This window comes from Oryza brachyantha, chromosome 2, assembly GCF_000231095.2.
Source record: "Oryza brachyantha chromosome 2, ObraRS2, whole genome shotgun sequence".
In the NCBI taxonomy this organism is placed as follows: Eukaryota; Viridiplantae; Streptophyta; class Magnoliopsida; order Poales; family Poaceae; genus Oryza; species Oryza brachyantha.
In genome coordinates this window covers 2,773,683-2,795,410 of record NC_023164.2, presented here as the reverse complement: position 1 = coordinate 2,795,410, position 21,728 = coordinate 2,773,683, and the positions used below count along the sequence as shown (strand labels likewise).

The window sequence follows — 21,728 nt, the reverse complement described above, 5'->3', positions numbered from 1 at the left end:
CAGAGATTTCAAGGAAGCTTCTGGTTGAACCCCCATGCAATCCTCAAATATAAAGTATTAATTATAGCTTGTTTGGAATAAATAAAGGATAGAGCGAGCAAAAGGACGTGCTATATATAGTAATTCTTATTAACATTTGAGTTAGAGAGTGGAGGGTGATGGAAGTAAAATAAATAGGAATTTGAGTAAGACGTATATATTGATATGAACATACTTATATTTGGGGACAAAATTTAAACATAGAATCTCTCAAACGTTTGAGGTGAGTCGTACTATATGCTAGGGCCGGGGCGGGAGCTAGCAAACTCCAAAAGCGTCATCACACACTGAAAGCTAGCTAGCACAACTTCCGAGGCAAATCATCCTGGGCAACCTGGCCTCGGATTCTGCTCTGCTCTGGCAGGTGGGTCCCACTGGCAAGAGACAGGCATCCTTTGGGCAAAAGAGAAGAGAGAGAGAGAGAGAGAGAGGGAGGGAAAGGTGCCATTGATGCAAGAGGAAGCTTCGTTTACCCTTTGCTAGCTGCAGCAAATGGAGTTGCTGCATGCTGCTACGTCCATGGTGTATGTCTTGTTGTCTTGTTGCTGCTGATGCCTCGGTTGGCGCAAAAGTGAAAAGGCAGGGATGATAGTAGTACGAGTTTTGGAGACTCGAGAGGATATCCCGGCCGCCGACCGCCCCTACGTTCTCTCTCTTCTGCTTTTTTTTTTATCTCCTCCAAATATACATATATACTCTACACGATGTGATCTGAAGGCGTCGATGCAAAATGGTACAGTTTTGGGACATGTTTGGAGAAGTTTCGGACAGGGTAGCTACTTTCGTAATCTTCGGCTCTTTAAATAGTTCAGTTAAATTCTACTTTTATTTTTTTTCGTGGGCATACTTCCTAGTCTATCCATATTTATCCAGATTCGTAGTTAGTATTTAGGTTTTTATATTTTAAGATGGAAGAAGTAAGATCCCGTAGAATTCACTTCCTCAAACACAGATCTTGGTGGGATCTCTTTTAGCAGCAAATGACCCAAAATAGGTTGACTAGAATCAGTTGCTTAAACACGAGACACCCAAAAGTCTGAAATTTAACTAAAGTCTTGTTTAGTTTCCAATTTTTTTCCAACAACATCACAAATCTTTTGAGCCTAATTAGTCCATGATAAGCCATAAATGCTACAGTAACCAACATATGCTAATGACGGCTTAATTAGGCTTAAAAAATCATCTCGCGGTTTCTTGGCGGAATCTGTAATTTGTTTTTTCATTTGCGTCTGAAAATCGCTTCCGACATCTGGTCAAACATATGACGAGACATTGCTTCCAAAATTTTTTGGAATCTAAACGCACCCTAAATCTGAACTGGGATTTAAACAATGCGGAAGCCTCACCTCCAAGAATCAAGAAACAAGAAGAAAAAGAGAGCACGAACAGGTTAAGAAGTGGCTACCACCTTATCCTCCAAATCTCTATATAAAGCCCGCATTTTGCGCCAACGAATCGACCCAGCAATGCATCATGCATGGCTGAATGAGGCACAAGAAAAACAGGAAGTACGTAGCAAATCTGGCAATTATTATAGTACTAAGATTCAACAGCCCACATGAGTTCTGAAAAGTTCTCGAGCTGCAAACTCAGTTAAAGAATCTTGCAAAATGGACCAAGGGGCGAGCCCATTGGATTGCTTTTGCTTTGTTATTGCTTCACTAGATGCTTTTGATTATTTTGCGGTGGTAGAATTAAAGTTCTTGTCTTTGGACATGGACACTACTGATGAGTAGCGTGATGATTTCTCAGGTAGTAGAGCAGCAAACTAAGATCGGAGATGAAGCCGTGCTTTACGGTTCACATCATGTACAACTCATTGGGGGCCTTTTTATTCTGGCTCACTGGCTCACTTCACTTTATTGTTACTCTATAGTTTTACTCTTAAGTACTAACCTGTCCTGCAGGAGCCAGTTGCCTCACCATTGCCCCTCCATTTCCAGGTGGATCAGCTCAGGTTACCCATGCATATGTACTTGAGCTGCAATTGCAACCACAGCAATGAGGTGATCATCGAGAACAGGATAGGTCATAGGCGTCAAGAACAGATAGGAAAGTGTTTTGCATGACTAGTTGCAATGCTAACCTCTAGAAACTCATCAACGCCATACTTCGATCCTTCTCTCCCAAGGCCAGATTGCTTGACCCCGCCAAATGGCGCAACCTGAAAAAGAAAAACCAAGGTAGAAGAGCATTGATACATGGACCATGAGGGAGAGTTTGCCCGGGTTTTGTTATTTGGAACGGTGCTCCTTACCTCTGTTGAAATGATTCCCTCATTCACACCAACTAGTCCGTATTCAAGAGCTTCGGAAACGCGCCATGAACGAGGCATGCTCTTTGTAAAGATGTATGCAGCCAAGCCTGCAATCAAGCAATATAAGAAGCACTCATCAGTCAAGTGAAATGACCTGAGATAATTCTTGGGGCATCAAGACAAACACACGGAACAGCTCAATCATGTACAGCTAAACTTTCATTGGCAAATAATGACGACCCACAGTTTCTGCAGGTTAGCAGCATGCACATGGTTTCTCATCGTATTTCAGTTTTCACAAAACTTTCTGATCAATAGCCTAATTTTAAGTATGACTTTCAGATAGATTCATGTTTTAAGGCTAGTTACCAGATTATACTGAAGTAATCGTACTTCAATTTCTGATAAATAACCTTAAAGTAAAACCAGGACATAACTGGATTATGCATAAATAACTGTCAGGTTTTTCAAGGTAGACAGGCCTACTCTGACATGGTAAAAATCCTATATCCCAGCTAAAACAATGGCAGCTTCCTGGTCTCTCACTATAGAATATACTCCGACATTATGCCAAAATGCAAGGGTTTTTTTTCCTAGCGGGTTTGCATTGAACAGACTTTATAAGAAAATGAGTGTTGAATAGTTATCAATATACTGGATACTGGTACGAACCTGCGTTGGTATCATTGGCCATATGGATTGCATCTTCCTCAGTTTTGAATGGTACAAGAGGTGCAACTGGACCAAAGACTTCTTCCCTGAAGTCAATTGACTTTTAGAAACTTGAACATGGATGCTAAAGGCTTGATCAATGATTGAGCATTTCTTCACATGAAGGCAAAGCATATGCACTAAAATAAGGTGAAATCAAAATTTTGAACCCTACCTGAAAAGAAGCATATCTTTGCTGACGTTTCCTACTACAGTTGGCTCATAAAATGACATCCCAAGGCTGTGCCTTTTACCACCAAGCATGATGTCTGCTCCCTGCAAAAGGGTGAAGGAGGTATCTTACATGCATTTGCAAAGAGAACTGGACCAAAAAAAAAAAAGGTAAGCAAGCAAACAACATAAGTTCTAGCCAAAGTTATACCCTTACAGGCCAAGGCCAAGCTAATGTTTTCCAAGATAAATCCAGAAAACAACCTATCCCAGAAAACCAGATGGGACTAGGGGCAGTAATCAGTGGAATTTTACTTTTTTGAAACCCTACCCTCTAATTACCTTCGAAGTGGCGTCATTTATGAACTTCTCTACCTGGAGGAAAACAGGTTAACAGATGAAACATGTGAGGAACTGCCACTTAGCAATATTGGAAAATTATTGGAAGTCTGCAGAATATACACACCTTCTGAACAGCAGCTTCATTGATCAGAGGACCCTGCACGTTAAAGGAAGCAGAAATCCTAAGTTGGGAATTTATCAATTCTCAAATGTATGTCATATGAGGATAACAAAGTGCACAGAGCAGAGAAGCAAAATTGGTCCATGGGGATTCATCCAGAAGGTGAACGGTAAGTAATTTAAGTACTGTAACATTAGGTATACTTACAAAGCTCATAAATAAACATTGCATAGAATGTCTAAGCAATGAATATAAGTTGCCAAAAGTCATTAGTTCTATATTTATAATGGTTATAATGGCACAATTATGTACCTGTGTTGTACTCTCTTCAAGCCCATTACCAACCTTCAAACTCTGAACAGCTTTGATAAATGCACTTGCAAATTTTTCATAGATGCCTACAGATGAGATGTACACTGTTGTAAGAGAACAAAATAGGCCCTAACAGCATAAACATGTCATATATGGTCAATCTAGAGATCTACCTTCTTGCACCAATATCCTGTTTGCACATACACATGTCTGTCCACTGTTCCGGTACTTGGCAGCAAGCTGAACACAAACAGTGTTCATAAATATCCATCATATTACAAGTTAAAGAAACAAAATTAAATATGATATATGTTGATCAGTATATCAGTGAGAAACAAAGTACAACACAAAAAATAGCTGAAATGGTAAATAAGTCATTTTTAAACTTACGCTGCCTTTAACAGCAACATCAATATCTGCATCATCAAAGACAATGCAAGGTGCATTGCCACCAAGCTCCAAAGAAACCTATAAAAATAACTTGTAGGCATGAACATCAGAGCAGATGGTGGAGCAGGCGATGCTTTTGAAAAGAAGTCTCACGAAGAATATATAAATTACCACAAAGTGAAATGATCTTACTCACTGACAATATGGTGTAATTGTTATCAATATGCCACCAAAAAGGTTAAAAGCAGAAATGCCAAAGCAGTATATTATTGACATGGTATAATATTACTAACCAAAATAATGCTTAAACCTTAGAACTCTATATTCAACCCATCTAAAAGAACAAAACATCATTTAGGAACTTTGCATGCTAAGTGCACTAGCATGCTTTGACAAGTAAAACTAGCCGCCCCCACCCCCCCAAAAAAAACATTAGGGGGTTCCAAAATGCAGGCATTTCCACCAGCTTCTGCCAAATGAAAAGTTTCAGCCTGTTTTTCGTAGATATTTTCAACATATCTAATTAGTGATATAGACATTGTGGGAAAAATACACCTATATGATGGTATTAATGACTAGGATGGAACAAAGAAAAAGCACTAGGGGCCAGTTTACAAAACTTGACAGTTAACATTAACTTTTTGAAACCTTCTTCTCAGATCCCTTGCATCCTTATATAAAATGTGGCAATCAAGTGTGTTCTAAAGGAGATTCAGCATTCATAGTATATTTTATTGTCCAAACATCAGAACTCTTATGTCAACAGAGAGGTCTTCTTATGTAGCTTCTAAGTAATACCTTCTTCACAGTATCTGCTGATCCAGCCATCAGTTTTTTGCCAACAGCTGTTGACCCTGTGAATGTAATTGTTCTGACCTATTAAAAGTAAATTATCTTGTCAAACTAAATTGTTCTTACTTATCCTATTAACTCAGAAGAATCAAATGTTGCAGGTATGATGAAAAATGGGACGAAATAGAACCTGTGTACTCTGGAGTAGTGCGTCACCTATCTCAGGAGCATTACCCATCACTACATTTAGTGCGCCCTGGATAAAATAATATGCTCAAGATGCGACCAATTATGGAAGCATGAGAAGAAAACATAACACTGGATGAATGAACAGATAATGGAGGAACTTCTGCATGTGTGAATAACAGAGGAGTCTAGATTTCTGTAGTACTTAAAAGGAGTTGGTACTGAACTGGTGATATGTGCTCTAAACCTCCATCCCTCCTCACACCAATCCCCATTCATTGTTCTATGGATGCATCTACATAGACGTGTGTTGTTAGTACTAGTATTTTTAATAAAGTACTGTATCTTTTTCACACGTGTGTATCCACTGTTTGATTGATCATTGATCTGACGTGAATAGCATGTTTTTCAGATTTGAGAATGATCATTTGTACTGTGAATTTTATAATTGCGATGCATGTTTTTTTATACCCTTGAATTGCATGAGAACTATGCTAGTAATAATAAATAATTGAACAAAATGGGAGTCATGGATAACTTGAGAGAATTACAGCTGGTATTCCAGCTTGAAGAGCAAGATCTGCTGCAGCAAGTGCTGTCAAAGGTGTGAACTCTGATGGCTTAACAACAGCAGTGCAACCACAAGCCAATGCTGGTCCAACCTGCACAAAAGTACAAAACCACATATAAGAGAATTAGGTGTACTACCTTAGCTGTCTTACCCTTTTGAACATTTAAAAACAACAGAAGTGTAGTGCATTGCTTGAGACCTTTCTGGTTATCATTGCCAACGGAAAATTCCATGGTGTAATAGCTCCAATTACTCCAACGGGCTGTAATAAAAGAAACATTAAGATATATAGTATGTGGTTTATAGGTAAATTTTCACATGGTAGGGATTAAATATTAAAGATACACTACAGCCAGCAGGTCAAGAAAACTATTTACTCTATCCGTTTTACTATGTAAGACTTTCTAGCCTTGTCTAAATTTATATAGATACTAATGAATCTAGACATATATATAAATTATATATATTTATCAACGGATGAATCTAGACAAGACTAGAAAGTCTTACAATATGAAACATAGGTAATATTAAACTATACTATAGTTCAGTAATGGAGTGTTTAAACCTTACGCTTAATCAATTTTACTTACTAGAATGAAGATGGAAAAGTTGCTAAACTAGGATTTTTAAATATCAAAGATAATTGTCAGTCAGCACTGTGCAGAGTTTCACAAAAAGTCGTAAGAAGGTGAAACCTTGTCTTCCTTGTTACAAGCAATTATTCCAAAATTTCTAGGGACGCTTACAAAGACAGGAATTTGCATATGAATATGCATTACAGGCCGAGTAGCTGGGATCTTCCAGAAAAAAGGATATAGCAATTAGGAAGTCCATAGAGAAAATTAAGTCCTAGGGCATAATCAGAGAGCAACTGATACTCATTTCTGAGTACATCACTCTTCCCCTTCCATAAAAATGTATATGCTCAGCAAAGATAGTAAAGTATATCATACTAGTACTCTGATACTCTGCATATTACAGTTATAAATCGGCAATGGCTCAAGACGAACTGGTGAATGTGTAAAAAAAACAAGCTGGTTAAGTGATTGGAACTAAAGTTATTTGAGCAGAATTAAGAAAAGTAAAATGTGTTAGCATATCACCTGCTTCAAAACCAATAATCTGCGATCAGATAGAGTTGGGGGGATAATATCACCATAAATGCGCTTTGCTTCTTCGGCGAAGAATTCTATGAAACTTGCACCATATGTGACCTGAATATTTATAGAGACCAATGAGGCTCCAGTAAGTCTTTAGAATGACAAATTCCAACTAACTAATATCAGTCCAGTATTTCAGAAAGTACCTCACCAAGAGCCTCTTTCATAGGTTTCCCTTGCTCCAGTGTCATGAGAAGTGCAAGTTCTTCCTTATGTGAAATAATTAGATCATGCCTTTGTGGAATATGATAGTCAGAAAAAGCATTTAAGTAATACTACAGAAAAATCAGTATTATCATTAAATCATTAAAATAGGTGCTCATAAAAAAAATACCATTTCCTTAGAGCCTTGCTCCTCTCACTTGCAGTGAGTTTGCTCCAAGCTAAAAATGAAAAGGATTAATATTCAAACAGAAGAATTAGTACTGAAGGTGATCAACAAGAAAAAGGAAAATAATTTATCAAATCATTGTGCCAAAATAAAAATAGTATTATAGAGACCAAAGTTGCATCCATAATTCCATATAGACCTAATTATTTTATAAGAATGTGGAATTCAATGTTCTACAAGGCAAAGAGCAGCCATAACTAGCTTGATACAGAAAAGGAGAAAAAAATGAAAGGAAGGAAATTTTCTTTCAAATTCTATCTTTGTTTTTCTATTAGTATATTTCTCTATTAGTCTGTGTTTCTTCTTAGCATTTGGGTATAGTCGAGGTATTCCATTGGAGGTCAGCCTGTCATATAAATCTCACCTCCATCTTTTCACTTTTGCTTATGCTTATGAGGGAAATTTTGAATTTTCAACCTCAAATTTGGATTTGATTTTGGGATTTTTTTCACCAAAGTTTATTTTCCAGCCTTTGTTTTCAGATCACTAAGAATAAGTATATAAAATTTTTATTCAAAAATTATTTTCAATTTGCAAATATGTTGTTTGGCTTTTCCACAAAAAAGCGAAAAAATCACCCGTCTTTTATATAATTTTCCAGTACTAAATTTCAAAAGACTTGCAACGAAAGAAGAATTCTATGACTTGTTTATGAATTACTCTAATAACCAAAGTTGACATTAGGAAGGATATTGTAGAGCTACATAACATCTAAGAAAAACAGAAGCCATTTTCTGATATATAACGAGATATTTGTAAAGAACAAAACATCAGTTGCATGTGACAACTAGCACTCATCATTGCCAAGAAGAATAAACAGAACTGAGACAAACTAAATTTCATTAATTCAAAATATTCAGTATCCCTATTGAAATCTCAAAGCAATTTAATCAATAACATTAAAAGGATCTGGAGTTCTAGACTAATAAAACAATTCTCAAGCATAAAAGTTGAATGCAGCTTATATAAGTCTGACATACAATAGAATGTACTGTGAGCTGAAGCTATTGCATCAGATGCTTCTTTGCTGCCCATACAGGACACATTGGCAAGAATCTCTCCAGTCGCTGGATTTTGCACCTAAGAGAGGAAAAGAATAAGATTTTAATGATCAACAACTAACCCTGTCATAAAATAGAGGTATATACAGTGGATAAACTTATTTCCGGTAGCAAGGTGTCCGTATTGTCCAGTTCAATTGATAAAACTACCTTAAGCAAAAAAAGGAAAAAGGACAAGGGCACACTACCAGGTTAAGTTGCAATGCTATGTTCTTCATAGAAGGCTATAGGTTAACAGTGACGGCAAATACAGCTCTAACAGAAGTATAAAGCTATAGAGCTATTCTTTCTCTGCGCTTAAGTGTATGGCATTTATCTAGCCTCAGTAATGATTTCACATTTCAACACACAGTATTATAAGTGCCCCTCTTGAAATCGATTTTTAAAGCCTTTTTAATAAATAATGTTATTACTAAACCTTCTATATAAATATTTTCACCATTTGATCCTTTTGACCATGCCACCCCGTCTGGTGCATCAAGACAACGTTGTCAGTTGAATAGTTGGCGTGTCAGTTTGTTCCTGCCACACCAGTGGTGGTGGAGCGGCAGCCCTGCCACGCTATCCAGCTTGGCGTGAGGGGTGACATGGCCAAAAAGGTTCAAATGGTGAAATTTTTGCGTGAGAGTAAAATTATTTATTAAAAAGGTTTAGAAAATAAAAAAATCCTTGAAATCCACCTAGTAATGCGAGATAAAAACCACCAGACATGAAGCATCTCGCAATCAATAACTTTGCTTAATAAGCTCCAGGGTTTATGTTACCGCTCCATGCTCCGAAACCGCTGCCCCACAGAGCATGATTATCATGTTTTCTTGTGCTTTGCTTTTGGGTGGTTTTTCGCTGCGATTATAGCGGTTATCACGATAATCCCGGTAACAGCAGCGGAGAAACCGCCAGTTTTGTCTACCCTGATAAGCTCTAAGCGTCTCATATCTGGGATTCCCAAGGGCAAACAGCATGTTCATAACCGAGACATGCATACACACGATTAATAAATTCACCAATTAACTTATAGTTCAATATAAATTTCACCCTCGCAATCCCAATTTCCATGCCCTGTACCAATCCGTGATTCATTTGAAATCGATTCAATCCGCATCACAGCAAACCACAAGCATGGTAAACACACAAACTTAACAGAATAACAGTGAGCTAACAAAAAAAAAAGATATTCCACAAAAAGGAATTGGCAAGCCGTCCTAGGAGAGAAAGCGACCCAAGAGCAACCCCGAGACGTGAGATGAGGACGGGGCGGGAGGGCTAGGAGTAGGCCACCTACCTCGAGGGTCTTGCCGTCGTACGCGTCGACCCATTTGCCGCCGATGAGGCCCTGCGTCCGGAGCAGCCCCGCCGCGCGGACCTTCTCCATCGCCGCGCCCACGCTCATCTGCGCAACCCCGCCGATAGCAAAAGAGGCTCAACTCCCAACCCACCCCAATACAATACAATACAATACAGTCCTCAGCCCCCCACACCGGCGGAGGGCGAGGGGGATACGAAGAGGACGGAGTAGGCGATGGGGGGGAAAGGAAGGGGGGGAGGAGTACGTGGCGGCAGTGGAAGACGCCGGAGGGGGTGGAGGTGGAGGAGGCGGCGAGGATGTGGCGCGCGCCGAGCGCCGCCGCGCGTCGCATCGCCGTGGCCATCGCCATCGCCATGGGGGTGGGAGGTCACAGGTGCAGCGGGGCAAGTGCGTTGGCGAGGAAGACGACGAGGCGAGGGCCACCTGGAGCTTTGTGTGGAGAATTTAATTATTTTAAACGACGGATTGTTTGTTTGAACGATCGTTTGAGCTTTTTGAGCTGGCAAAATTTCGATTTATTTTGAGCACTAGGACTTCAAATTTGAATTTTTCTAATGGTGATGGGCAGAGCACTGAATCTGCCACCACCGACGTCTTATTTTTATTTGTACTTTCGTTCTAAAGAAAAAAATGATTGGGGTTTGTACGTGTTAACCATTTGTATTAACTCTACTGGTTATAAAAAGAAAAAAATTAGAATGTAAGTTAGTCATATGTGTCAATAATAAATATATGCAGCAATTAAGAGATGATGCATGTAAAAATAATGCTAATAGCATGTTAATGGTAATTTTTTAAGTAAAATATTGTTATAATGTAAAGGCAGTATGCTATTAATTTAAGAAATTCAAAGATTGAATATGTACTCCCCCATGTTTTAACTTAACGAATGCACGTATATCAATTGAATGATTTCTTTTCCTAAAATCACAAAAAAATACCACAATACAATTATAATATAATTACTTGTTCATATTCATATAATCTGTTACTACTTATGATGTTTGACCCTTTTTACGATGTTTGACCATTCATCTTATTTAAAAAATTAGTATAAATATAAAAAAGGTAAGTCGTGTATAAAGTTCTTTTGTAATAAAATAAGTCACAAGCAAAATAAATGATATTTCCATAATTTTTAGAATAAAATAAATGGTCAAACATTACAAGTTAAAAAGTCAAACATCTTTAAAAGACGATAATAGTATATAACTAGCATATAATACCTCCGTTCTAAAATATAAATATTTATAGTTTGTTTACTATAGACTTAGGAGATGTCAAAATATTTTATTTTAGTCACTTCAGTTATCAATCTTTAAATTTTGAATTGGTTAGATTCCAAGTCTAAATCTGATTATCTCTTGACTCATTGGAATAATTAAAATTATAGAAATAAGTATAGAAATATTTATATTATGATATAACATTTGAATTCTATAAATACTTATATAACGTTTGAATTCTATAAATACTTATATTTTTTTGTAAATAAAAATGTTGCTTTTTGTCTGGATAAATTTTATACACAGAGTTTATCTAAAAAGATGTTTGATCTTCCAAGCAAATTTGTAGTAGAATGCAAAGGGGAAGAAAAACAAATTTCGGCCATCCTTACTGGGCTCTATGAATTAGAGGAGTTAGGGCTTATTAGACAGAATGGGCCAGGGAATGATTAGGCTAGTTTTGAGAATGTTCACCAACAATATCAGATCTATGAATTTGGGGATGATTAGGCTAGTTTTCCTTTTCTTTCTTTGGAATTGAATTGTATCATTTTCTTCAATAGTGACATATAACTAAACATAAAAGAAAATCCAGAACATATGATGTAAAGATTAATAGTATATTCTCTGTTTTCAAGTAGTTGACGTCCCAAATGTGTGGATTTGGCATTTTAAAGACGGTACTGGTAGATTTGTCATGAAAAACACTCTCGTATATTTATAGATATATAATTTTTTAAAACATACATTTAATATTGAGAAAAAATGGTAAAACGTGTACACTGGAGGCTGTGTTAATGCCCAAAACCACATGTAAAACAGAACAGAGGTACGATGTAAGCAATAAATAATTTTAGGAAAAGAATTATCCTCGAGCATATAGATAAAAAAAATAAACCAAATAATTATCAATTACAATAGATAAGAGAAATATTGATTGTTTTGATACCATCAACACGTACATAATCGTCCTATTCATATTATTATCTCTTCTTGCCTGGCTGCTATTTCTTCCACGCCACGTGTTGACTCGAAATATACCACCGTATTTGTCTAAACATCTAGTATGCTGAAGTTGATAACGTCTATTTTAGGTACAACCACACTTACTTTATTAGCCATATCAAATTATCAATATCATTTTCTTTAAAAAAGAACTACTTAAAAATTGATAAAACAAACCTCCATTCTACTATAATGCCATAAAGTAGGTAAAAGAACTAATACGTGGGCTGCTTTCGTCTCAGCACGTTGGGCTGAGCTAGTTGTTTATTTTTTAGCACGCTTTTTCAAACTATTAAATAATATATTTCGTGCAAAATTTTTTATATAGAAATTGTTTTAAAAGATTAAATAACTCTATTTTTTAAATTTTTAATAGTAATACTTAATTAACCATATACTAATTGCGTTTATCATTTTTCATGGACTAATCAGATTTCGTGACGTTCGCCTTCTAACGCAGCCGGTAATAAGTGTTAGCTCACATGGTAGTAGTAACTTTCACCCCAGCAAGAAAAGACCCAGAACAATCCAATCCAACGACTTAACCCAACCCCAACCGTTCTAATACTAGTACGACAGTACTTCTAGAATTGTAATCTCCGATTCTATATTATAAATTATTTTGACTCTACCTAAATTTATATATATAGATAAATAAACATCGTTTATATATTTATATATATTTATTAGCATCTATACGAATATAAAATAGACAAGAACATCTTACAGTACGAAAACGGGTGTAATACCATTTTTGAGCTGGGAAAAGTACCATGAGAAACTTCTAAAGGAAAATCTCAAAGTAATTAGTAATTAATAATAACAATTAGTAGGACAGTTTCCTGCGCAAATTCCATTCCGCGGTTCCAACTCCCCTCCCTCTCCTGGTCGTCTCTGCCGGCTGGAGCAGCTCAACGCGGAGAGAGTCCACGACGACCACCACCTCCACCTCCTCCCCTCCCCTCCCCGCCCTAGTCAAACCCTTCCTCCCTTGTAATCTTCGCAACAGCCGCCGCAGCAGGACCGCAAGTTCGTAGCTTTCCTCTCCTCTCTTCCCCCGCCTTCGCCTTGTACGCCTCCAAATCTCTGAGGCGAGGGGGAGGAAAAAAGCGCGCATTCTGGTGTCCGGGAAAGGCGGCTTCTTGGCGGTTGGTTTCTCGGAGTCGACGTCTCTTTTCTCTGCGCGGATTTCTCGGGGTAGCGGAGGCGTTTCTTGGCGGGCGGTGGGATGAGCAGCCAGGCCGCCGGATCGAGCTCCGGTGGATCCGGCGACGGTGGCGCGGCGGCGCCAAGGAGGAGCACCAGGAAGCCCAAGTGTGAGATCTTTGATGCTGTTCTCTTTACTGTTCCTCGGGTTTTCCCCCTTGATCGGGGTTTAGAATGATCGATTGCCTTTTTTTTCTTTCCTGTTTTGTGATATGGATTATATGAGTTTGGAGGAGGTCTAGGTCTTTTATTGTACCAAAGGTTTAATTTTGCTGGAGTACTCTGTGTTCTGATGTCCTAATTTAGATTTCAATCTGGGCTTGTGTTGTTATATGATTTCTAGTTCATGTTTTTCTTGTTTACAATTACAATAGTAGCAGACTAGAAGTTGACTTGACTCTAGCTTTAGAACTGGAGTTTTGAGTCATCAACGAAGTCTTTGCAATTTGGATTTTGGAATGGTCTGCCATCGTCTCTGATGGTGGGATGATGTTTTGGTGGAACTGTTAAATTTGGTATGGAAGTTATTTTAATTACTCTCTTTATGTAAGCAGATTCCAAGTTTACTCAGCAGGAGCTCCCAGCTTGCAAGCCAATTCTTACTCCAAAATGGGTAAGATGATAAGACAAAATAGGAGCTGCCGTTAATTAGATTTTAGCTCTGAGTGAGATGACACGTTCAACACCTGATCGATGGTTGCTATTATCTTGTGCAGGTCATTTCGGTTTTCGTTCTTGTCGGCGTCATTTTTGTCCCAATTGGTCTTGTTTCGTTGATGGCTTCACACAAGGTATGCTGTCTGTTTTGATTTTAGCTTCAAAGTACATCAGGGCCAAGCGTGCAACGTCCTTTTCTTTTTGGTTAATGTTTATTCTTTCCTTTGTTGTAGGTTGTTGAGATTGTTGATCGATATGATGATGCATGTGTCCCAGCTACTAATAAAACTGACAAGCTTGCTTACATCCAGAACCCAACAACAAACAAAAGCTGCTCAAGGACTCTAAAGGTGAATGATCCTAGCTACATGCATATTCTTCTATACCCTGAAAAATTGGGAATGAAAATCATTAGCCACAAGAATGTCAAACAGTGGCAGTGTGATATACTGATAGCTCAGTTAATTTATAAATATACATCTTGCCTTGAGCGTTAAAATAATCATCGGCTGGAATATTTCATTTAATGTTGTTCTCTATTCCAGGTCCCAAAAGATATGGATGCACCAATTTTTGTGTATTACCAGCTGGATAATTTCTATCAGAATCATAGGAGGTATGCAATATGCTTTCACAAGTATTTCAAAGACATTTTAACCAGTAGCTCTGTATTAATAAATTCTTGAATGAGATGTGTCAAGATTTTTTGTGATTGTTGGTCCACACGAGGTAGCTGCTGTGCAGAGGAAGGGTGGAACAATGGCTTGAAGTTGATTATTATTTTAGAAACGAGGGGTAGAGAAAGATTGAACTACAAAATGAGATGATAAAACTGGATGAATTCACAGTTTTTTTCTTGGGAAGATTTTTCTTTACCTTAAGAAAATTATATCCAAACTGAGGGAATTTATCTCTAATGCATGTAATATACCTATAAGGAAATAAATCCATCTTTCTAAAAAACTAATTATTCTTATGTTTAATCTGTCACAGCAGTAGATCCTCCCTGAATAGTTTGCTGTTGGTACAGTATATCTATAGCGTACGAACAGTACCATACCAAATTACCAATACAATAGTTACACAACATATGTTGGTTAAGCCAGTGTAATGGTCAACCTCAACATATGTTCTAAGTTAAAGTTTCCCAAAGCAAAAAATATCTTATGCATGGTAGAAATGGGCTAAATCAATCTCTCTCTCTAATAGCCTTGAAATTAAGAATACACTATTTACATCTGTCTCTATTGTACAGATGCCTAGAAAGTATTGATTTTGGAAATGATTCATTTTGATCTGCTCGCCCTTTTGTTTTACTTTTAGGACTTTTACGAAATGAGAATTCTTCTTGCCTTGCATGACATTTTCCCCTGATTAAATCATATATTTCGCACAGATATGTCAAGAGCCGGAGTGATACACAGCTCAGAGATGCCAAAAAGGAAAACGACACCTCCACTTGTGATCCTGAGAGCGTGCTAAATGGAACGGCAATTGTTCCTTGTGGTTTGATTGCATGGAGCACATTTAATGATACGTATGCCTTCGTTCACAACAGTTCGAACCTTAGAGTGGACAAGAAGGACATTTCTTGGAAGAGTGACAGGGAGCACAAATTCGGGAGTAATGTCTTTCCAAAAAACTTCCAGAATGGTCCTCTTAAAGGTGGAAAATCACTTGATCCAAACATACCGGTATGTTCTCTGTTCTGGTAGATTATCACATATATATTGGACAGGCAATTATGCTTTTAGTATTTCCGTGTCATCCTGTTTAAAGACCAATTGGAATTTGAATTTAAATGGAAAGAAAAATCCTCTGAGCAGTCAGAATAATAAATTTTACCTAAAGTACTCTTTTGGTTACTTTCTACGCAGTTGAGTAAACAAGAGGACCTTATCGTTTGGATGAGAACTGCTGCACTTCCAACATTCAGAAAGCTGTATGGTAGGATACACACTGACCTCAAGAAAGGTGACACCATTACGGTGACATTGGAGAACAACTACAACACATATAGCTTTGGTGGCAAAAAGAAGTTGGTACTTTCTACCTCAACATGGCTTGGTGGAAAGAATGATTTTCTTGGTCTAGCATATCTCACTGTTGGTGGACTCTGCTTCTTCCTGGCATTTGCATTCACATTGCTGTACTTGATAAAACCAAGGTTAGCACTTATCAATTCTCATGTAATGCAATCATTTGAAGAAGCACATGTGCCCTGGGGATAGTGGGGGCGTTGTTAGGCCTTGTTTGGAGACCAATCTACGTTGAAGTTGGATTGAATTCTTCTTGGTGTACCCCATCCAACCCAACCAAAAAAGCCAGTTGTAGGCTACAAAATTGTCATCACTCATCAGTGTTTGCGATGATGTTAGTACACCAAGGGACCTTTGCAATATGTGAATTGTGATCCATGTGTCTTCAGACTTGAACCTAGAGAGTTCTTAGAAGCACAATGCCCAGAAAGACTCCTATCCTATTATAGTGAACTCTTGTTAGAATTATTCTGGTGGCCTTTGTGAGCTACTTCATTTCTCTGATCTGAAATGCATCTCTAATTTGCTTCTGGTTTCTTTCAGGAAATTGGGTGACAACAACTACTTGTCATGGAACAGACACCCTGCAGGCCGTTGATAAGCTCTCAAATTTAAGTTGCATATTCAACATCAAGCAAGCTGGGCTTATGGTTCAAATGTATCTTGTACATTTTAAATTTTAAGATAGCAGTTTTATTTGTTAGCCGTGGTGGAGTGCCAATACGGCTTATACGAATTAGGCCCGTGTATGAGCGACCCTGATGTACATTATGTTGGAAAAGAAAATTATATATACAGCCTCCTTTTGTTGAAAATTTTAAATACCACAGAAGCTCAATGAAATTGTTTTTATACTGTTGCAGATTGTAGTTCAACTTTACCTTTATTGCATTCCTACCTCCATGTGAATGATTACTCATTTTCAATACTCCATATATAATTTGTCTAAAACGTTAATCTCAACAAGGATAACTATAGTCTGCACTACAAAATTGACTAGTATATAATCTTCAAAAGCTATGCCATTCATACATGTTCAGAAAGTTTCTTGATCTAACCAGTATTGACTTAAAAATGATCTACAGCTACAACTAGGGAGCTCTTCAGATGTGTTCTGTGATAATAATTGGTCAGTAGAAGGATTTTGAGCCTCTCTTTCACGTCACTCGGAGCAAGTAATTGCTGAGATATTGACCTTCAGGGTATGCAGGGTCTATGGGGTGATCACAGGCTGCCCCTGCCTGACGTAAAACCGTAACCTTTCGGCCGGCCATTGATGCAGCACCCTTGAAATTGGAAACAAGAGGGGAATGTTATCACCAATGTGCATAAACTGACGGTAATTTTCAACGTAAAACATTACAAGCTTATTTGAATCCTATCGGTATCATTACAAGAAATGGAATGCACTTTATGTTTTAGCACCTTAAACCTATAGCCAGTATGACGGCTGCAAGAGGGCAACAAAGTTACATTGCAAACTTTCGACTGAAAAAAATGGGAGAAAAGCTTGAGTTGGAAGCTGGAATTAGGCATTGTGTTTTGCCCTACCTTTTCTCTAAAATATTCACAGTTTGTCATGCTGGAAACCATTAGATTTAACCCTTATTAGATGTTTCAATTGACAATAGTAAAAAGTGTTAGTTGCTTTGGATATATATTGGTGACAAGGTGTATGTTGAGTACTTGGTTATGCAACATGAGCAAAGACAAATACCTGAATGGTTCTGAGGAAGAGACCACTTTGGGTCATAGCTCCAGAGCAGGAGCATGTCATGAGTAACCCCCCAGGCTTAACCACCTGCATCGCAAGAGCGTTCAAGCTTCTGTACATACCAGACGCACTTTGTAGCACCTAAAGACATCAGAACAGGTGATCATCAACACATTTGATAAAAAGGAGAACAATGGTAAGCTCAGCCTTCAGAAAACCAATGGTTTATTGCTTCTGGAAACCACCTGGGAAACCAGAATCGGACTCTCTCCGGTCTTGTAAAGAGGCTTTATTTGACTGGTTTCCCCATCTAATTTAAGTACCCCTACAAGTGCATGATTTCGACTAAAATAGTACAGGAGTAGCATATTCTAAGACGTGCTCCTTACTTGATTTCTTCTTCTTTTTTTTAATAAAAACTATGGTTCAAAATCAAGGTTCCTGTTTTTCTCCAATTCTGAAACCTTCAGTAAATTAACACATATGCTTCATGATATGATTATATAGAGCCAAATGGAATATGTACTGACAGTAAACAAGTGTCAACAGGTAAAAGTAGCAAACTGATGTTCCTGTGCTAAAGGGCACTTGGGTGATTCACAAACTGCTGGACATATTACATTCTTTGTCACTTCATATCTACAAATGAAAAATCTCATTTCAAGTCAAATGAGAGTACAAGGTTCGTAGTATGTTTACCTTTTTTCGAGGTGCCAACTTTGGAGGATCAAGGATTACCAAGTCCCAGAACTCATTTCTTGAGATAGCACCTTTCATGAATACAGTAGCATCTTCTTTTACAAATGAAATTCTTTCGGTGTCAAGATTATTCAGGAGAATATTCTTATTCGCAAGGTCCAGTGCTGATACTGATGAATCAACGCCTGAAATAGGATACACTAGTTACGTTTTCTTTCTTACCAGTCAAGCATGCATAATGTTTTTTTAGTTAATGATAACATGCATAATGTTACAAATCAAAACTAATATTGATACTCTTTTGTGGAGTTTCCTGATTAATGGTTCAATTGCACTATTGAAACATATGAGCAGATCAGCAAAGGACAAAGGTTCACTAGCATATGGCATTATACCGATGACATTATTAGCACCACCCTTTGCTGCACTTAGAGCAAAACCACCAGTGTAGCAGCAAAGATCAAGAACCCTTTGACCCTTTGAGAGTGTCGATATGAAATGACGGTTCTCACGTTGATCTGCATAAAACCCTGTTTTCTGCCCCTCCAATGAGATTAGATAGAGAACATTATTCTCCATGACCTGAAAGTAAGAGCAGAAATTGAGAAGAGTTGGAATAAAAGGCAACATAACAAGCACGAAGAAAAGATGTCAAATCTGACAAACCAAGATCATTGGCTAATTGCTATGCTGAATAGAAGGCATGAATGCCATCTGTCTCTTTAAATTAGTACTCAAGCTAAACCAAATTTAATGGCTTACTAAAAACTAATAGAATAGCTTCCTTTCAACAATTATTAAGTGAGCTGATTCACCTCTACTGTTCCACTGTGTGAAGATGGGGACGGTTCAAGTTCCTTTTGTTCTGACACATCTAATCCTTCTTCTTTTAGAATATCTGTTGACGATCTCCACTTTATATGGTTGACATCACTTACTTTGTTAACAAGGAACTGGATCTCATGCCTATATTTCTCAACCCAAGCAGCAGATGAAGCAATAACAGCAACATCAGCAAAGATATCCACTATTAGACCAGACAATCTGCATATCAAAACCAGTTATTTGAGAGTTAAAAGGTCCATTTTTTTAGGAAAAAAGCAGCATTGACATAAGGCCCTAAAGATTCCATGAAAAAACTAAATGTCTTCACTACCAGTGATTAGCATTCACTGAATCAGCTGGAGAGTGGAGAATCCCCTAACGGCAGTAAGGAAAATATTTTTGTCTTAAATACACCAGAAGAATGCAGCAGAGGTCAGATAAACTCTATAACTAGAATTCCAAACAGTTCTGCACTGATTACACTTTTTGTGATGAACTGATGATTGATCTCAACATGGTTCCTTTAGTGACCTGACCACATAAGTATAACATAAGTCGAGACACGAGAATAATATATATACCTGTCCCCCTCACTGTTGATGAGACGATAAGCATTGGTGTGAACTGAGGGGAGACCCAAACTGCGCCGTAAATCCACAGCAGATAAAATCCTTGCCTCAAGTAGTCTTTCCATATTTAGTGCACATGTCGGGTCCCTGTGAATAGGAAAAATAGGGAATATTTTAGCTTAGGTTCTCAAATTGTCAGTAAACACAGGACTTGAACTCACCTTGTTGCCTCTTCTTCTAGTTGCATCAGTCGAACACAAAACATGGACACGGAGTTATAGAGACCCCATCCAATAGGTTTCTCTGCCCCATCAGCTACAAGAACAACATCACCTGTTTTTGGAGGAGGTCGACCAATTATTCTGTCAACAGCACCACTATACACCATTGGACTCCCATCTCGAAATATTTGAGTCTTTCCCTTCTTTAATACTACTCTTGCCAAACCTAAAAAATGTTTGAAGTTAGTCTTTATGCTAACTAAAGTGAAAGAAAATGATGCCATCCTTCAAGTCTAGTAAGTAGTCTCCTAACCATAGCCTATTATTAACCCAAACAAGAAATATCAGCTATGATTTATTTTTAGTGTGTCAGTACAGGACAAGGTATCACAATTGAAAAATTCAACTCCACTTTGTTCTTAGGCATTTAAATTGTTTTAAACTACCAAAACTAATTAGGAGCAATCTTTAGAAGAACTTAACTATCACAACTTCTTAATATTATCTGTAACAGTATAGTTATGCGTAACACAACACCAGAGCACCACAGGACAGATCTAGCTGCCGACAGGAAAAAAAAAACAAACCATCGTGAATTATTGCTAACCCTCTTGAAGGTTAATCAGAGTCAACTTATTAGCTCTATAGCAATGATCAGGCACCTTTGTACACAAAACATCACAGAGTAGCACCTCTCTTCATACAATTAGTTTGAACAACAAAAATATGCTTCTGGAAATCAGTTACAACGAACGACAATTTATTACTATTCACTCGTTCTATAATATAATCATTCATAGGATTCAAATTATGTACCATAATATAAGCATTTCTACGCTAATTCCCATGATTTCCCTGACTCTAATAATTCTACAAGTAATCAGGTGCTTGCAAAAGGGAATCTAAGCAATCCAAAGTGATTATCCTTTGGCTCAAACTTAGTATTTGCTAAACAACCTACAAATCCTCATATTTTGAAACCGACATAGTATTTAAAGGCGCAGAAAAAATCAATTGGATCAATTTTCAGCCAGACAGCCACTTAACAAGGCTGAAATGCAGCATCACAAGTAATGCACAAATCACTTAAAAGCATTTCCTCAAGCAAGCAAGCAATCACCATGGCGCTCGCGCGTCCAGGCCGTCCGTCCTCTTACCCCGACGGCCCCAACCCCCGAGCGGGTTCAACGCGTAACAGCATTATACAAGATGGAAGAGTCGAAGAGAGAGAAAGAGAGAGAGGCCGCTTCTCGCGGCGCGACTGACAACCGTTCGGCGAAATGCCGCAGACAGACAGACAGAGAGAGAGCGTCGGAGTAAAAGGAGCGAACCTTTGCGCCCGGCGGCGAGCTCTTCCAGAGCAGAACGGGAGGCGGCACCGGCGGCGGCGGCGTAGGCTGCGGAGGAGGCCTGCCTCGCGAGGCGCGCCCTGACGAGCGCGGGCACCGGCGCCGCGCTGGCGCCGCCGCAAGCGCGCAGCATCGCCTTCTCCACGAGCTGGCCACGGCGGGGCTCGTGGATGGATATTTCGACTTGCAATTACTCCACAATAATGCAGGAGTGTCTCCGCTGTCACTGAAATGTGGGCCTTTCCTAGTTGACTCATTTCTCCGGATTAAATTTCATAGAACTGCCGCTACGAAGTTAAAACTTTCGCCCTTTGCTACAAATTTAGCTATGAATTTAACAAAACTGCCACAATAGCTTTTTTTTTTCTGTCGAAAAGCTGTAATCTTTGCGCAACAGATACAGTTGTC

The 21,728-nt window shown here is 38.3% G+C and overlaps 3 protein-coding genes across 3 annotated transcripts; 1 reads left to right on the top strand and 2 right to left on the bottom strand.

The window, feature by feature from the left end:
- Positions 1–1,685: 1,685 nt before the first annotated feature.
- LOC102706353 (succinate-semialdehyde dehydrogenase, mitochondrial) lies at positions 1,686–10,281 on the bottom strand. Its single transcript, XM_040521201.1, has 20 exons — positions 10,055–10,281; positions 9,787–9,894; positions 8,424–8,523; positions 7,387–7,435; positions 7,199–7,286; positions 6,996–7,106; positions 6,092–6,154; positions 5,873–5,983; positions 5,326–5,391; positions 5,142–5,219; positions 4,344–4,421; positions 4,127–4,193; positions 3,954–4,039; positions 3,645–3,677; positions 3,521–3,553; positions 3,183–3,283; positions 2,969–3,054; positions 2,297–2,403; positions 2,126–2,203; positions 1,686–2,020 (listed from the first exon to the last, which is right to left on the bottom strand). Exons 1-20 carry the CDS (start codon positions 10,163–10,165, stop codon positions 1,988–1,990), a joined length of 1,587 nt encoding a protein of 528 aa, XP_040377135.1. The 5' UTR covers positions 10,166–10,281; the 3' UTR covers positions 1,686–1,987.
- A 2,640-nt stretch (positions 10,282–12,921) lies between these two features.
- LOC102706071 (ALA-interacting subunit 1) lies at positions 12,922–16,795 on the top strand. The gene is made up of 8 exons (XM_006646886.3): positions 12,922–13,357; positions 13,802–13,860; positions 13,964–14,038; positions 14,138–14,254; positions 14,450–14,520; positions 15,301–15,598; positions 15,782–16,071; positions 16,487–16,795. The coding sequence occupies exons 1-8, from the start codon at positions 13,270–13,272 to the stop codon at positions 16,539–16,541; spliced, it is 1,053 nt and encodes a 350-aa protein (XP_006646949.1). The 5' UTR covers positions 12,922–13,269; the 3' UTR covers positions 16,542–16,795.
- Positions 16,784–21,502, bottom strand: LOC102705783 (ribosomal RNA large subunit methyltransferase I). The gene is made up of 8 exons (XM_006646885.3): positions 21,303–21,502; positions 19,972–20,197; positions 19,763–19,897; positions 19,172–19,400; positions 18,752–18,938; positions 18,357–18,541; positions 17,661–17,798; positions 16,784–17,229 (listed from the first exon to the last, which is right to left on the bottom strand). The coding sequence occupies exons 1-8, from the start codon at positions 21,451–21,453 to the stop codon at positions 17,101–17,103; spliced, it is 1,380 nt and encodes a 459-aa protein (XP_006646948.2). The 5' UTR covers positions 21,454–21,502; the 3' UTR covers positions 16,784–17,100.
- Positions 21,503–21,728: the final 226 nt, after the last annotated feature.

Bases quoted from the DNA above. Each gene is read 5' to 3' on its own strand.
- LOC102706071 (XM_006646886.3), top strand. From the start codon at position 13,270: ATGAGCAGCCAGGCCGCCGGATCGAGCTCCGGTGGATCCGGCGACGGT. The intron at 13,861-13,963 runs GTAAGATGATAA...TATCTTGTGCAG, and splicing joins CAATTCTTACTCCAAAATGG to GTCATTTCGGTTTTCGTTCT. The intron at 15,599-15,781 runs GTATGTTCTCTG...CTTTCTACGCAG, and splicing joins CACTTGATCCAAACATACCG to TTGAGTAAACAAGAGGACCT.
- LOC102705783 (XM_006646885.3), bottom strand. From the start codon at position 21,453: ATGCTGCGCGCTTGCGGCGGCGCCAGCGCGGCGCCGGTGCCCGCGCTC. The intron at 19,898-19,971 runs GTGAGTTCAAGT...TCCTATTCACAG, and splicing joins CTAGAAGAAGAGGCAACAAG to GGACCCGACATGTGCACTAA. The intron at 17,799-18,356 runs GTAAACATACTA...TGATGTCTTTAG, and splicing joins AGTTGGCACCTCGAAAAAAG to GTGCTACAAAGTGCGTCTGG.
- LOC102706353 (XM_040521201.1), bottom strand. From the start codon at position 10,165: ATGGCGATGGCGATGGCCACGGCGATGCGACGCGCGGCGGCGCTCGGC. The intron at 5,220-5,325 runs GTTCTATTTCGT...TACTTTTAATAG, and splicing joins CACTACTCCAGAGTACACAG to GTCAGAACAATTACATTCAC. The intron at 3,055-3,182 runs GTAGGGTTCAAA...AATTGACTTCAG, and splicing joins AAAGATATGCTTCTTTTCAG to GGAAGAAGTCTTTGGTCCAG.